Here is a 17,419-nt window from a genome sequence, read left to right on the forward strand (position 1 = left end):
TTTATGAGTGAGTAAATTGATAAAACTGTGGAGTTTTTGCATCTCTATTATATAAAAATAGAATAATGCAGCAGTAACCTGGCAAATCTAGATAATTGTGTCATAAATATTATTTTCTGAAATTATGCTCACCCTTTTTTTTTCTTCCTCAAGAACATCTGCACAGAGGTAATGATTTTTTGATGGCAAAATGTCAGGTAAAAGTGGACTGTTCTATGTAAATGAAGATTATAATGATTTGACATTATCTTTTTATACCACAGACTTGGCTCATTCAATTCCTAAGACACAGTTCACTCTAATGCTACGACTGACGATTGTTTGACTAGTTATGTTACATGTGCTTTGCTGAAGTTTTCTAAAACAATTTGATCTGTTATAATTGTTTTGTGTGTGTGTTTTTTTTTTGTTTTGTTTTGTTTTGTTTTTCCTTCCTTTCCTCTTATCTTTTCTCTTTTCTGTACAGGTGATTTCTATTCACTTCTTTCCAAGCTGCTAGGAGAAAGGGAAGATGTTGCTCGTGTGCATAAGCAAAACCCTACAGAAAAGGCAGAAACAGATCTTGTAGCTGAGATTGCTAATGTAGTCCAAAAGAAGGACCTTGCCAGAGAAATCACAAATCATGATGAGAGGGACAATGCTATTCTTGTAAGAGACAGAATTCACAAATTTCACAGATTAGAGTCTACTCTGAGGCCACCAGAAAGCAGACATTTCTCTTTACAGCATCCTAAGCATGGTGAGGGAAGCTGGGATAAAGAACATACAGGAGGTGGGTTAGGGGTTAATTTTATACAGTGAAATGCAATGTAAGAGCTGTGATCCACATTAGCAAAATCTGAAGGGAATATCAATTGATGCTTGGAAGTATTTTACATAATGGCTTTTCTAATTATGGAAATATTCTGCCTTTCTTTTATAGCTGTTTCAGTGGCTTCTTTTCTCTATGTGAAGAAGGAACGTATACCAATAGCAGAATGCCAGTACTGTTTGGAATATAGAGTATTTTTTCCACTCTCAAGACTTGCACTTAATTATTTGGTATCAATTATAAAACAAGCAAAACACAAGAGAATATAAAAGTCAGGGACCATGGATTTTTTTAATACGATTAATGATTGTGGAATGATCACTGGGATAACCTATGTATTTTATGAGCTTTCTGATTTACCTTGGTTTGTCAGACACAAGATTTTATGAGGTTTATTGCTGTAATCCTATCGGCTGTTTTTCTCTCATTCAGAAGAGTCATGAAAAATTCTTCAGAAGAAAAACATGGTGCATATTCATTTCAAATTGGCTTTGGCTATCCTAATATTCTTGGGCTGGCTGTTTTATTATACTAGGATTATAATTCATTCCCTTCAGGTTTCTATGACAGCAGAAACCGTGGAAGTGTTGTGTTTGTTTTACTTGCATTTTCGTCTGTGTGATATTGATTGTGCTTAGTCTTGCTAATGTGGAAAGCCAGATAATACAGTATGTGATAAGTATCTCATAAAAAAAATACGTATGCATGCAAGTCATCTGTATGCATAAGCTGTAGCAACACATGCTTGCTTTTATGTTGCAACCAACCAGCTTGATGTTTCCAAGTACTGTTGTATACAAATACACATCATATGTCATCCATTTGATTTTTATTTCTGTTCAAAATGTGAATATGTAGCATCTCTGTTTACATGAGATTCTGTCACAGTATTCAAATTCAGTTTAATTCTGGGCTTGTATTTAACAGAAGGCCAAAAATGAGGACTTTCCAACATTGTATTGTTTTAGTTGGTTAAATGAGAACCTATCAAAGTATTGGCATAGAAGCAAAAAAACCAGCGCAATGTTATCATGTGCCTTGACAAGTGATAATCATAAAAAATTCCATAGGCAATGCTGGAATTAAATGATTGGAAGAGTAATGTGTATGTTTCTGGGAAAAAAAAAAAAAAAAAAAAAAAAAAAAAAAAGTTTGTTAACCTCAAAATAATCATATGTGATGTGTAGAGAGGAAAAAAGCTAAGAAAATTCTTTGTTTTAACTGATTCAGAAGAGGGAGTGTCAGTGAACTGAATAAATACCTAAGTTGCAACACCATATGGCATGAATTCTGACTGTAGAAATTGTTTGCTCTGCTACTTTAGTAGTTATATATTCATCTGGTGGGGGAATTTGTTGGTGGAGTGCTAATAAATGGACTTTGAAATGACTCTGAAATGAGATACAGCAAAAAGCAAAACTGAAATGATCTTAGCATTCTTTTCCAATGTTTCTGATACTAACTACAGAAATTCTGAACTTCAGAAGCTATCAGCGCCATCTTTTGGCAAAAGAACTTTTATTGCAAAAAATCTTCAAGCATACGTTTAAATTCTGTTTTGGAATTTTACATATTAGAAGAATACAAACCTGCTTCTCTAACAGATTTTCATTTAAAGGAGGAAAGAGTGGAATGTGAAGTGGTTTTATGTTGTCTTGATTTAATTTTAAAAAAAATAATTGCACCCTTCATAAAATTATTTGTTAAATTGAATTAAAAAAAAAAAAAAAAAAGGAAGACTGGCTTGTGTTAAATTATAGTATTAACTTCATTTAACTATTTAGTAATTACCAGAATTCCAAAAGTTTAACATTTTTAGTCTTAGAAATCCTCATTTTTCTAACATGTAACAGACCTGAAATAGCAAGCAAACAATACATTAATTAAGATTGTTATAAATATTATGTGTATAACTTTATACTACTTATAACCTTCCTGTACTGCTGCTATATTACCACCCTGTGAGTGAACACTAGTCAAGCGAGTTGTTCAACATCACTGCAACTGGTACAATTACACCTTCTAATTACAGCAAGAAGTATAATTTTCCAAGTTTTAAAACTCCTTTTACAGTGCTTATTTACATTTGTCAAAATATAAATGACTACTCTGATGGCAGGGAGTAAATGAATAAAACTTGTAGATAAGAACAAAAAATAGCTGCTAGGGATTTACGGACAGTAAGTTGCAATTTTACTAATAAATAGGGGCTTTAGACTTTCACTTGTAGGGAGATTAAAATCTGACTTGCGTGTTTTAATGCTATTTAATTCTTAAGAGTTTTATTGACCCAAATGAATTACTCTAAATTACAGTATAGAAGATCTGATCTTTTAGTTTAGAAATCTCATTTACAACAAAAGCAATGATTGTGTATCTATATACTTGAAAAAGTAACTTTAATTTGTTTTAATAGGGAAATGTAATTGTGTTTGGTTTCGTATATATAGAACTAAGGTCTATGGACTACTTAGTTCTGCAGGGAATTAACAACCAGTCTTAGATATATGAATATATGATACATACATTTAGTAAGTAAGCTTATGTAAAAAGTTAATTCCCTTCATGGAAGGACTTTCAATATGAAACCTGTACATGAACAAGAAAAAATAACAGTAAACCAGTTCTGAAAAACTGAGAAAATCCAAAGGTTGTGTAGCTTGAGTTCTTGTAATTAGACAATATTACACTGTTTGATGTTCGGACTTCATTCTGAAGGGTGTTTCCAATCTAAATGATTCTATGATTTTAATGTTTTCATCTATGAGAAATATTTTTGTCCTTTAAAAGTAACTATAAAAATTGTGTATTCTGCATGCCTTTTTGGAAACTGAATTTTACAAAGGACAAAGTACAGGCTTTCTGTATTGAGACTTTAGTTTTTCTGTGTTTTTGGGAAAAGTCTCAATGACCACAGGGCACTGAAACATTAAATGTATGTAAGTTTCATGCAGGCTAACTTTTAGCAACTGATGAAGCAGACACTGGCTTTCTGTCCTTTTATTGCTTACAAAATCCTGGTGTCCTGGTACAGGTGAACATACCTGGTATTGCACCTACTGCTACCAACTCAACAGTACCAAAGTACTGTGGTTTTTATGAATATGTTTAATTTTATTTTTATCCTCTCTTAGTTTGGAACTTTTTTTCACCTAAAACTGCTGCATTAGGATTCTTGGTTTTGAATTTTCTGATTGCTTTTTTATATTCACTGGTGGTGACTATCTTAGATTTGTCTTAGGTTTGCTTTAGCCAACAGAATTTCTCTGTTAGCTACTCACAGCTAGGTATCTAGAACTACAAAGGTAAAATATCTCCTAGTCTGTGCTAAGTTTTCAGCACTGTTTTTCTCTTTTCCCTGTGTAGATTGTAGAAAATACTTTTCCCTCCACCACGTTTGCTTTTTCTCCTCAGACTGCATCTCTTCCAAGTAAAAAGGAAGTGGGAATTACACTTACCAGAAAGCCAGGTTGCAGAGGTTGCAATTAAGATTTTGGGGATATTGTCCCTTTTTATTTTTCCTTTCATGAGAATAACACTTCCAAGTGAAGCCTCTTGTATTCCTTGGGTAATTTGTGTTGAGAACTTGTTTCAAAACACTGATCTTTCAGCACTCTGTGAATGGAGATTGTATGTAGTATTACATGTGGCTAGGTTGTACCCCAATGATTGGTTTTGAGGATCACAGCAAAATACACAAACTTCAGGTTGAGCTAAAATTTGCAAAACTGAAAATAGCAAAAAAGATGCTAGCAGACAGTTTGAATACTACTGGAACAACTCCAGTTTCAGATAACTGCAAAAAAACTCTTTTCTATTCACCTTCAATTTGTCAGTGTGTACCTACATACAAAGCCTGTACCTTAGAAATATCTGAATTACGTTGAATAAATTCACATCCAAAAGAAAGGAGTGATGGATTTTCTAACATATAGAAAGCTTCTTAACAGATTTTGTTTTCTTTCTTGTTTTATCAGTTTTAGTAACATTTTTCTTGTGGTTGTATTTTTTATTTTGGGGAATACAGTTCAATTATCTGTCAATAATGCAAGAGCAATCCAGACCAACCTCTTTCAAATTGCATATTAAGCAGTCTATTTGTAAGAAATTAATCCTTGCAGCCAACATTCTGCTGCTTTTCCAAGTTTTGGACATCTCTGTTCACACATTTAATCATTGTAAGTCTACTTTTATATAAAGCATACTTAGCTTGAAGCAAACTTTTTTTTAAAAAGTCTGATTTCAGTCTTTTTTTAATCTTAATTTGCAGCTATATTTTTCTCCCTTCATTGAGGAGTTTTACTACTTAAGACAAAAACAGAAAGTATCCATTTTTTTTAGTAGTGGTTCCCTTGCTAAATCCTGTATTTTTGGCTTAGTGTGAAAATCACATTTGTGTTATTCAAAAACTTCCAGCATATGTTCTTAAAAAGTGCCCTAATACATAAACAGTGACAGATACCCTCCTTCATTTCTTTCATCAGGTTTAGACATCTATTTCCTATTCATGCCTGTAATCTTTGCATTAGGATACAAACACTAACTACAGCTAATTAATGCATATGTTTGTTTTAAGAAATGTCATAGGAGAAGAAACTTCACAAAAGTACTATTTTATTTGTTTCTCTTTGCTGTTTATCTTGCTGTTTATCTTGCTTCTCTGCATTGTGTTTTTTTTTTCTTTGTGTTAAAAACTTTTTTGAAAAAAGTTGTGAATCAGCCACTTCAGATTTATAGATAGACTAGTGATTCCTATTCTTCCATTATGCTTTTTAAATAAAATACTGATAGGTTATTATTTAAATTTGCTTGCTTATTTTGGATAGTATTTGTATGTTTCTGTAATCAACCAATCAACCAATATTAGAAAGTATTAACAAAGCTGTGAAGTTTCTATCGTCCTTCCAGACTACTAGCAGGATACCAATGTTTGTGCACGCTTTACTTAAAAAGCATAAAGCTATGCTTGGAATTAAATTGCAATGCATTCATGGAAATTCTGCATGCAAGAGTATGTCCATACATGCAAAATGCCAGTTAACCAGATTTATATTCTTTCTTTTGTATGTGTGTGTGTGTGTGTTTTATTAGTATAAATGTGCTACATTAATGTCTGCCTTTTTTTGTCGTTGTTCGTTTCTTTGGTCAGATTTCCACATAGAAGAGGCTGTGGAGTGGCCTGGGTTAGACCTCAAGCTGGGCCAAGTTTCTGGCTTGGCTCTGGACCTTGAAAATAACTTAGTTGTCTTCCACAGAGGTGATCATGTTTGGGATGAAAAGTAAGTAGACATTTTGCAGAATGGCTTGTTAAAAGGTCAATTTAGTGTATATATCTTGTGCATCTTCTCAAAGAAACAAAATAGATTGCAGTTCCTTTCTGTTTAAGATTCAGCTCTTTGGCTGAAAGTGCCTTCAGGAGACTCAGAATTTAAGTGTTGACTGACGTCGTCAGGGCTATAGGGTTGCTAGATCTTTAGACAGTAAGAATATGTCTCCAGAGAAAAAAAAATATTGTACATTATGTCCCAAAACTTATCCCTGCTTGTCCATGTCTTCGGCTGGAACAATAGGTTGGGGAGAATGCTGTTTTAGTAAGGTACACTACTATTAATACTTGGGTTTAAGACATGCAAAGCTAGCTTCAGTGCTGAAAAAAACAAATGGGAGGGATGGGGGGCATGTAGAGCATTCATTCAAAACAGACTTTCATCATTAAAAACTAGTGTCATCACAAAATCAAGATTTTATGTTGGCTATTTATTATTTTAAAAGCAGAACATTCCAGAGTCCTGGAATATATCTCATTATGTCTTTCAGCTTTTAAACAGTATATCTAACCATTTAGTTGCCAAAAAAAAAAAACACTTCGTGAAACTGCAACAGAACACTGGGAGTAATTAATGCTAGTTTATAACAGAATACTATATAGTACTCTTTGTAAGTGTGCTTTTTAAATCTTTCTTCTAAGTATCTGTTCTTGATACTTACAAGGCTAAACAGTATGGTGTTTTTTTTCCAACTCTTGATGAATATATTTTAAGAGAAGATATTTTCTGAAAATTAGAGGAGGCAGCTTTCTCAGTGTTATAGTAAAATTATGCTTAGAATACTCTTCTGTGGAGAAAAATCAGTTGTTTTTTGGCTAAGTAATGTAATGTAGAAGGTAAGGCAATCATTTAAGTTTCTTGTGCATGGTATCGGTGATCTCTCCAGCTCAAGAGTATGCAAGTGTAGACTGTCAAACTTGAAAGGATGATGCATGCTGCAACTTGTATTACTCAATCTTCAACTAAAAGCTGGTATTGATTTGTTTTTTCTCATCCTCCTACAGATGAATATAAATTTTCTTCTTTGCGTCATTGAAGAAAGTATTGAAAAAACATTTGAAAATAATCTGGCAGTTTTGTTCATTTCTCACTTCTGAAATGTATATTTTGGGGGATTCTGACAACTGAGGTATACCCACAGCCCAGAGCACAAAACTGGAGTTTGGGACCAAGCAGTCTTTAGGAAGTCTACAGAGGTTAAACTTAAACTTTAAATTTGGTGGAAGAGCTATTTGATGGATAAAGAATTGGCTGGATGACCTCATCCAAAGAGTTAGTCCATGGCTCAATGTCCAAATTGAAACCAGTAATCAGTGGTGTCCCTCAACGGTCCATACTGAGACCAATAGTATTTATTATCTTAATTAATGACACAGGTACCCTCAGCAAGTTTGCGGTTGACACCAAACTGAGTGGTGCAGTTAACACTTTACTGGGGAAGGGATGCCATCCAGAGGTACCTGGACAGATTTGAGAGGTAGGCCCAGGTGAACCTCATGAGGTTCAACATGGCCAAGTGCAGGATGCTGCATCTGGGTCAGGACAATCAATATAGTCTGGGTGATGAAGTGGTTGAGTGCAGCCCTGCAGAGAAGGACCTTGGAATACTGGTAGATGGAAAATTGGATGCGAGCTGGCAATGTACACTTGCAGCCCAGAAAGCCAGCTGTATCCTGATGGGCTGCATCGAAAGGATCGTGGCCAGCTCTGGGGGCCCCAGCACAAGAAGGACATGGGCCTGTTAGAGCAGGTCCATAGGAAGCCACAGGAATGTTCAGAGGGCTGAAGCACCTCTCCTGTGCACAGAGGCTTAGAGAGTTGGGGTTGTTCAGCCTGGAGAAGAGAATGCTCTGGTGAGACAATATAACTATCTTCCAGTGTATAAAAGCAGCTTATAAAAAGGAGAAAGGCTTTTAATCAGAGCCTGTAGTCACAGGGCCAGGGGAAGTAGTTTTAAGCTGAAAGAAGGTAGGTTTAGATCAGATATTAGGTAGAAATATTTCTTACTCTGAGGGCGGTGAGGCACTGGCCCAGGCTGCCCAGAGAAGCTGTGGATGCCCCATCCCTGGAGGTGCTCAAGGCCAGGCTGGATGGGGCTTTGGGCAGCCTGGTCTGGAGGGAGGTGTCCCTGCCCATGGCAGGGGGGTTGGAACTAGATGGTCTTTAAGGTCCCCTCCAAACCAATCTATGAGTCTGTGATTCTAAATAAAACAAAAACTTCTTATGGTGCGGGTGCAGAGGATCAGAGTTGTTGTCTGAAATCTAGAAATTGATGTACCCAATACCTGTGCTGGGTTACACTAAAGACTGACTTATTCCAGTCAAGTCCTGGACAACAGCAGATGCCCATATTATGAGTATTAGAAGCTTGACTAAGGGACTTCCTAGGAGGGGAAGAAAGCAAAACAAAACAAAAAACTACTTATGTTTATAATCTCTAGGGAGTTTCCCCATCAATAAATGTGCCAGGTTATTTATGGTTTTGGAACTTGTATAAAACCTTTACACCCTTACCAGTGAGTTCTGCATTTTGACTGTTGCACTAAGTGTGAAAAAGACCTTGTCTTAAAAGTATTGCACCTGCTACCTCATCACTCATTTTATGTTCATCATTTTGCTTCTGCCAACAATACACAATCATTTCCAGTTTATCTTCTCCTGACACTCATAATTTCTTTGAGCTTCTTTAATATCCCTATCAGTTCCCTCACTTCCAGTGAGGTATTTCCATGAGAGTCCCAGTGCATTTGGTCCCCTTTATATCAAAATAATTCATCATTATTACTGTCATCTCTATATCTTCTTCTAGTTCTTACTTCCTGAAATGGGGGAAAGGAGGTATGCTTCAGGGTTATAGGTTTAAAGCACCTTCTCTCTTCCATTCTTTGTTCTTTCTGAATAATGTATAACATTGTATTCACTCGTTTGTCTGCCACTGAGTAGTCAGCCTTGAGCTAGCACCTTAGAGCTAACAGCTGACAGCTTCTTTCTGTCAATTGTTAATTAACCTGGTTATTTTATGAAATGTGCTAAATGTTTCCACGTAGTAATTGTAAAATATCACGTGTTAATCTGCACGTGAGTTTAGTGTGGAGGCTCACCTATTTGCCATCATGCACGGACTGGAGTTGGAAAAAAGTAAAACTTCCTGACTGAAGATATCTATGTGTAGAATCCTGATTCACTTAAGGATTCACTTGTTTTGTTCTCAAGTGTTGTTTTATTCTTCCTCTTGTGGAGCATAGCTGAATAGTTCATATGAAATTTATTTCTTTTCTATGAAGAAAGACTGAGAGAGCTGGGGCTGTTCAGCCCAAAGAAGAGAAGGCTCTGGAATGACCTTATGGCAACACTTCAATACTTAAAGGGGGCTTATAAAAAAGACGGAGAGTGACTTTTTGCTCAGTCAGATAATGACAGGACAAGGGGGAATGGTTTTAAACTAAAAGAGGGGAGATTTTGATTAAAAGTTAGGAAGAAATTCTTCACTCAGAGGGAAGTGAGGCACTGGCACAGGTTGTCCAGAGAAGCTGTGGATGCCCCATCCCTGGAGGTGTTCAAGCCCAACCCAGATGGGGCCCTGAACAACCCAATATTGTGGGTGGCATCCCTGCCCATGGCAGGGGGTTGGAGCTGGATGGTCTTTCAGGTTCCTTCCAACCTGAGCCATTCTGCGATTCTGTGAAGCCTAGTGCTGTTAGGAGCCTTTAAAATAGATAAACTAAAAATTCTGTGGGCCTATATTTAGAGTGATTTTAAAACAATGTATGTTGAAAACATGACTGAAGCTAAATATTTGTTCCAAATCTTGCTGCATAGGAAATATGCATACTTTTGTGTGCTCAGCCAGTGAGCCTCCCTTTCTATTTTCATTTATTTCATGCGCATATGAAATAGTTTGGGGACGGTTTCATGGGCTGTGCTGAAAAAAAAAAAAAAAAGTAACGTATCTGTTCTTATTTTTCATTAAGAAGGAATAGAAAAAGATTATTTTGAAAGGGAATTATCATGGCTTTTATATGTAGAAGAGGGATAAGAAGTTATCAGGCTTGTAAGTTAATGTTTATCATTAGCAGCAAATACACAAGTAACAAAGTATAATATTCCTCGGCAAAACATAAACATGAGTTGAGCCTGAAAGCCCAGAATATATTTTCTCTGTTTCAGTGCTTCTGTCACAGTACAGAAACAAATTAAAAATAAAATAAAATAAAATAATCTGTGCTGTTAGGCACTGTGCAAATGTTTCCAATGCATTATTAATATATGCCATAAAAGCTGGATCCTCATTCAACTAAATATAGCTGGATGAATGGTCTGTGATCCTGTAAGGCAACTTCAGTCTGCTTTAGAGAGCAAAAACAGTTACAAAATGACAAGCTCTGTAATATAGTATCAGCTTTTCAGCGGCTCTAACATTCCTTCTGGGCATGGTTAAAAAAAAAATAATAAAAAATACTCCTTTAATGAGTCATCTTCTTTTACCACACGCTGTCCTCAGTTTTATGTCTTTCGTACCATATTCAGTGTGTGCTATTCAAAATGTAAATGTTTATATATAAATATAAACTATTATATATATATATATATGAACTATTCAACAGGCTGAGCAATGAATCAGCTGAGAATTCTTCTGGAATTTGTGATGAGAAATGATTGACCATGTGTGCAACTTATAAAAGACATAATACAGAATATATAATGCATTCTTGAACATCTGCTGCTGCATTCTTAACAAGCTAGGTAGGTTAATTTAGGCTGAGCACGATGCCACAGTGGTGATGGATTATTGATTAAGAGTAGAGCTCAGGCTTGTACTTTCAAGGTTTATGAGATCAGGTGGTCCATCTAGATTTTAATATGTAGCACACCAGAAGAAAAGCAGATGTAGCAATAAATTGTTTGCATTAGTGTGAAGTGGCCAGCTGAAGTAGAAAACATGCTATGAAATTGTATTGGAGCTTGAAATTAGAAGTTGTGACAGATGCAGCATGTTTCAGTTGTCCGTTAACATGAAACTTTAGAACCTATTAGAAAGCCATGCTGAGAGCAGAGTAATATGACATACAACAGTAAGGTTTTAATTCTTTTCTTGGTCTGCTTTTGCTTCTTTTAAGCTAGAAAGAGTCAGTGTAGTCTGGGTCCTCATTTATCAAATAAAACAAAGAAGCACAGAATAGCTTGGAAAATGTTCATAAGCCCTGGAAAGGAAAGAGTGACTCTCTAGCATACCAGTCTTACTGCTAGAAAAAGATATTTGTCAGGGAGAATACACACAAAAGATCAGTCCCATAACCTCATTTCAAAGTTCACTAAGCTTCCTTTGCTGAAAATACCATGCAATCTCATGCTTATGCTGAAAGCACTCGGTTCCCAGCAGAGCTGGGTAGTTGTTAACAGGAAATGCTTAGAAGTCTGGACAGGACCGTTACTAGGATCAGGAATAATAATAAGGAAAAACAATCAGTTTTTAAACTGTCTACCTAGTCAGTTCTGCAAAGAGGTAGAATCTTGTTTCCTTCTTGTTATTGCTGTTGCTGTTTCTGTACAATACCTACCCTCGCTAAGATTCTCATCTGTGATTAGCTGTGCTGATTAATAATAATAGTCTTCACAGAGCTTGAGCCTAAAAAGGTTGTTTTCATCCATATCCATTAACGTAAGATAAACTAAAACATTTTAGCAAAGGTAAATAGCTAGCAAGCAAGCATTCATCATGCAGCTGTGGAAAGGAGAAAAATCATCCATGTGTTGGAGTAAAATATTTGACCCTAAGCCCAGTTATTTGCATGCATACATAAAGGTATAACATAAGCCAAGCACCTCAGAAGCTTCTGTTCTGCTGCCAAACATTCGTTCAATCTGTCCAGTGTTGGTCTTACAGTTGTGGTCATCTGTACCTTAGGAGTGTTAGATTCCTGGGCCCCTGTCATTTACTGAAAAGCATTGTGGGTTGGGGCTTTTTTATTTTTAATTTTGTGGGAGCTTTTGTTACTGGATCTTTTGTTTGTTTTTGTTTTAAAAAAATAAATAAATAAAAACAACGCTTGAAAACAAAATAACTTGCCTTAGAATATAACTTTCAATAATGATAAAAACCAAAATCTACTGGGCCGTCATTAAATAAGCAAATAAATATCAGTATGGCATTGTGTATCAGTAGCACACAATGTAGTACCCTTGTTAGCTACATGCCATCAACGTGTCCGTGCCACCAAGAAAGCTAACATTGTTCCTGGCTGCACTAGGCAGAGTACTGCCTGCAGATCAACAGGGGTGAGGTGGCCTTTCTCCTCTACACAGTGCTGGTGAAGCCACACCTGGTGTACAGTGCATGACAGTGACGAAGGGGCTGGAGCACCTCTCCTGTGAGGAGAGGCTGAGAGGGCTGCAACAGTTCAGCCTGGAGGAGGTTCAGCTGTTGATGTGTAGAAATACATGAAGGTATGGTGCAGAGAGGATGGAGACAGGCTCGTTTTAGTGGTGCCCTGTGCCATGACAAGAGGCAGTGGGCACAGACAGGAGCACAGGTGCCCTCTGAACACCAGGAGTGCTGCCTCGCTGTATGGGTGACACAAGCTGCCCAGAAAGCCTGGGGCAGTCTCCCTCCCTGGAGATCTTCAGAAGCCATCTGGACATGGTCCTGGTCAACCTGCTGGTCCTGTGGGAGCAGGGGTTATCACCAGATGACCTCCAGAGGTCTTTGCCAACCTCAGCCATTCTGTGTGTCTCATCGCAGCATCACGGCAGAGTGTTCAGGACAGTGCAGTAGAGAGATTTAGTAATGCCTTGTGTGTAACCAGTCACAGTGACAAGGGTATATTGATTCCTGTCAGAGGCTGAAGAAATAGGCACAGATAGTTACCATAGATAAAGATAATACCTAAACACTATTTCTAATTGTAGCCTATGGAAGAATTAGAACACATTCTGTCAGATTTTTTCTGGTTATATATGAAACCAGTATTGCCTTTCCGCATTGAAAATTCTAGACATGTAAATATTTAATGTTATGGAGAGGCTGGGCTACCAGTACTGTACCATATAAAGTTTTAATAGCTTTATTCATAGTCTGGTCTGTGACTAAAAATCGTGTTCCTGTTTACCAAGTTGCATCAGTCATAGCTGGATTTATCTTGGGGGGATTAATAAACAGCTTTAAAAATATAAGACAGGAGGGAAGAGTGTGTCATGCATTCACGTGTTTTTTATCCATAATCAAATATCCTTTTCCAACATTTAGGCTTAATTGTTTTTCAAAATGTTTTACGTGCTCTATTTACCTTCACTGAAGGCTGAACACATTTCAACAGGCTACTGTAATAGCCAGCTTCTCTGTACGGGTACAGATGACTAAACTATTCTTTGTTAAGTGCATGATAATTTTACACCTGGCCAGTGCATTCTAGAAGGTTAAGCAATGCTCATTCTTTATGTCTGAATTATATAGCAGCATGTTTAAATGTTTCTATTAATATATTCCATGTACCTTGAAAATTACATGTGGAGTTGTGGGGTTAAGAGAAACACATCTCATGTCCTTTAGTTTCTTGCAAGGGCACAGGTTCTTAAGGATTAGAACCTTAAGATCTGAATGTTACTGTAGCAGGTTCTGGCAAAATAACAAATTATGTTTGCAAAGAAAACAAAAAACAAAAAAAGCATGAACACAGCCTACCTTAGTACAAAGTATACAAGTTCATACAGGTAATTTTGCCCTGCTGATTAGCTATGTTCTATAGCTATGTTCTTGCTATGTTCTTACTAAATTGTTTTATTTCCCACCTCTAACTTGCCACAGTAAATAAAAAAGCAAACTAACAACTTAAAAAAAATTGATTTTTTTTTGTTTGCTTGCTTGCTTTGGGATTGTCTTAATTATTGCTGAGATGATTTGGTACTCCTTTAGTTAGGAAGTCATAACTTCAGTAGGAAATGCAGACATCCCAACATTAGAACCCTTATGATCATACAATGTTACAATGCTTATTTAAAAACAAAACAAAAGGTGCTAGTAACCCACACTGGAATTAAACTACAAAACCTAACTTGAAGTTGCATGTGTAGTGGTCATCATTGGACTGTTCTCTAATGCTGTCTTTGTGTTACATATTTTTGTGTAGTTCTTTTGACAGCAAATTTGTTTATCAACAAAGAGGACTTGGACCAATTGAACAGAACACAATTCTTGTCCTGAATCCAAGTACTGCAAAATTGCTGCATTCCACAGGCAAAAGTCTGTAAGTTTTTTGTTTTTCTTTTTGTTGTTGTTGTTTTTATTAATAGAACTATTACAATTTCTACATATTTTGCCTCAAAAGTCACCAAGCCATTTTCACATATCTGTTTTGTATTACATTATATGATTTTGTGTTTATTTGAACAACTAAAAAAGCTCTGCAAACAATAATAACAATCATTTGCTATCTTCACTACATCTGTTATCTGGTAATTCGTATAATTTCATCTACCAGCCAGATTAACAGAAATGCAGAGCTGAAGAGTATTGTATATTTTCTTTAAAGATACCAAATGTTAGTCAGACTGAGAAAGTAGAGATCAAGTGAATTCCAGATTTGAGACACTCTTGTTAAGAAAATTCTATAGTTATAGTGTATATTTTTTGTGAAATACTAACAGGTTGTTATTTTTAGAGCATTTCTTGATCTGTAGATAAAAAAGGAAATCTTCAAATCTACTTTATATCATTCTTCCTGAAAGATGTCTTTAACTTGATTCTTCTGCATTTGTGTTTGCAGGTTTTACTTACCACATGGTTTGAGTATAGATAAGAATGGTAACTACTGGGTCACTGATGTAGCTCTCCATCAGGTATGTTTTTGAACCTTTAACACAAGGGACTTAGTGTTTTGCCATTTTTGTTTGTTTGTTCTCCTAGAGATTTACATAAACTTACGATTATGATGTAAACTGTTTATGTAGGCTTGTTAAGACAAACATTAAGAATATGCGTATGGAAATATATGCCTATAGCTTTATATGCCTATAGCCTTCTTGGAAAATAGTTGTGTAGAATAATTTGAGCAAAGTATTTAGAACTAAAAGTACCTGTTTTAAAACAGCAATTCGTTTGAAAGAGAACAGATTTTTCTGCTACGTCTTTGCTTATCAATTTTCCTATGCATTCAAGCTCAGAATATGAAACTAATTTGTTTGCTGTAATCACAGGAAATTATATTTTATGCATAAATTTCCCACAATCAGAATGGTTATAAAACTGATAATAGATGTCGTAGTCAAGATATTAAGGTTGTGTTCAGTATATACATTTATTTTATACAGAGTGAATAGATATCCTTTACATAGGCAGACATCCGTCTTGTATTTCACCCTCCATAATTGAAACCTCTTATCTTCCTCTATTGATTTAAAAGGTTTTCAAACTGGGAGCAGATGCGAAAGAGCCATTACTGACCCTAGGAGTAGCTTTGCAACCAGGCACTGACAAAAATCATTTCTGTCAACCAACTGATGTGGCTGTGGATCCGATCTCCGGCAGCGTTTATGTATCTGACGGCTACTGTAACAGCCGAATCATCCAGTTCTCTCCAAATGGATTGTACATCATGCAGTGGGGAGGAGGTCAGAGCTCACTGATACTCTGCTATCATGAATTCATGTTATCATCAGCTGTGAGATTGTTGATACTATTATTAGTGTCATTTATAAACGTCTATTATAGTAATACTATCAAGGTCCCAGTTCAATTTTGCCCTTCTTATCAAATTCCAGTTTTTTCTCTAATGTTTATACAGCTAGTTGTAGTGGGTATTTATATATTCTCTAAAAAAATAAAAAATAAGAGTCTGTTAGCATGCATTCAACCCAAGTATCAGCACGTCCTTTCTTAGCAATAAAATATTTAAACTTTCAAAAGTAATAATATCTTTTTCTAAAAGTGTGGTCAAATGGTAAGCCTTTACCATTTTTTCTAAGATTTATGCCATGATCCCATCTATTTTAAGTTTTGTGAATAATTATATTTCTGTCCAACTCAGATTTATGCATCAGGGATTATGCTATTATAGAGAAATAGCTAATTTACAAATTCAGGTTTTACAAAGATAATGCAAAAGTCTACAAGAGTTTACCTAAATGAGTAAAACTGTTAGGAGAACAAAAAACTTTTCCTAATGTTATGCTGCATTATGTGAAATATTGCTATTTCTAAGCAGAACGTGTTAAAATACAACACAAATGTGTATATTTTGTGTTGCAGAGACTTCTTCAGGCAGACCTGGACAGTTTCATATCCCCCACAGCTTAGCCCTGATCTCTGACTTCAGTCAGCTCTGTGTTGCAGACAGGGAAAATGGTCGAATTCAGTGTTTCAGATTAGGAACTGGGGAGTTCATAAGAGAGATCAAGCACAAATCATTTGGAAGAGAGTTGTTTGCAGTTTCCTATGTTCCAGGTAATATTTTTTTTCCCCATTCTTCAGATTTCAAGTAGTTCTTTAATGCCAGTATGTCACTGTGTACAATGTCATTTCATAAAGATTGCTATCATGTATCTTTAGCCAGGTATTCATTCTTTTTCAAAGTAGTGCTGATGTAATGGAAAATTTTAGAACTATCCTATTTTCCTGTTTGCAGTGGGGGGGGGGGGATGAAAGAAGCTTTCATATAATTTCTACTCCTGAGAAATGACTGATTAGACTCTCTAAATGTACTGTCAACAAGCAGATTATATTGTTTGCTTCCTAGTGATGGCACAGTCCATAATTAGTTAGTAATGATGTTTTAAAATATTCATTTCAAACTCCATCGAAGAGAGCAAACTTAATGAGCTTCCAAGCCATCAAGAGTTGAGTTTTTTAAAATATAAAATCTGAAAACAAACAGTTTTTATTTAGAAGTTATGTAGTTTATTATCAAAATCTGATGATTAATACAATAGCTGTATTAAAGGTTGTAGTCAGATTTTTAATACCAGTACTGAAGGTGGTGGGAATGTCAACAGCTGGACAAGGAATTTTGGAATGTCAGTCTCCTGACTCTGTAGTTGATATCAAATTTAATATCAAGGTAATCTCTGATGCGTTTGCCTAGAATTTAAGAAATGATGTACAAGTTAGGATACTCAGTATTTGTAGCCCATTGCTGTCTCTGACAGCAGGAGATGCATTGTAGGGAGAGTGAGCAAGTCTGACTCCATTTTGTAGTCCACTCCTCTCCTGCTTCCCATGCACCCACAACCAGTTTATTTAAGACTGTTATGAAGTAGCTTCTGACCACTTCCTTATAGCATCTCTCTATAG

General features: G+C 35.9%; 1 protein-coding gene across 7 annotated transcripts in view; it reads left to right on the plus strand.

The window, feature by feature from the left end:
* Positions 1 to 17,419, plus strand: part of PAM (peptidylglycine alpha-amidating monooxygenase) — a 151,254-nt gene that overhangs the window by 124,710 nt on the left and 9,125 nt on the right. For 6 of the 7 annotated variants that reach the window (XM_082782565.1, XM_082782563.1, XM_082782561.1 and 3 more), the window contains exons 15-20: positions 467 to 772; positions 5,961 to 6,090; positions 14,262 to 14,378; positions 14,898 to 14,970; positions 15,534 to 15,741; positions 16,379 to 16,573. In XM_082782565.1, the coding sequence (XP_082638691.1) occupies positions 467 to 772; positions 5,961 to 6,090; positions 14,262 to 14,378; positions 14,898 to 14,970; positions 15,534 to 15,741; positions 16,379 to 16,573 (1,029 nt within the window). The remainder of the gene's footprint in view (positions 1 to 466; positions 773 to 5,960; positions 6,091 to 14,261; positions 14,379 to 14,897; positions 14,971 to 15,533; positions 15,742 to 16,378; positions 16,574 to 17,419) is intronic. The other variant, XM_082782567.1, reaches the window with a different exon arrangement.

This window comes from Aythya marila (assembly GCF_965140915.1).
Source record: "Aythya marila genome assembly, chromosome: Z".
Classification (NCBI taxonomy): Eukaryota; Metazoa; Chordata; class Aves; order Anseriformes; family Anatidae; genus Aythya; species Aythya marila.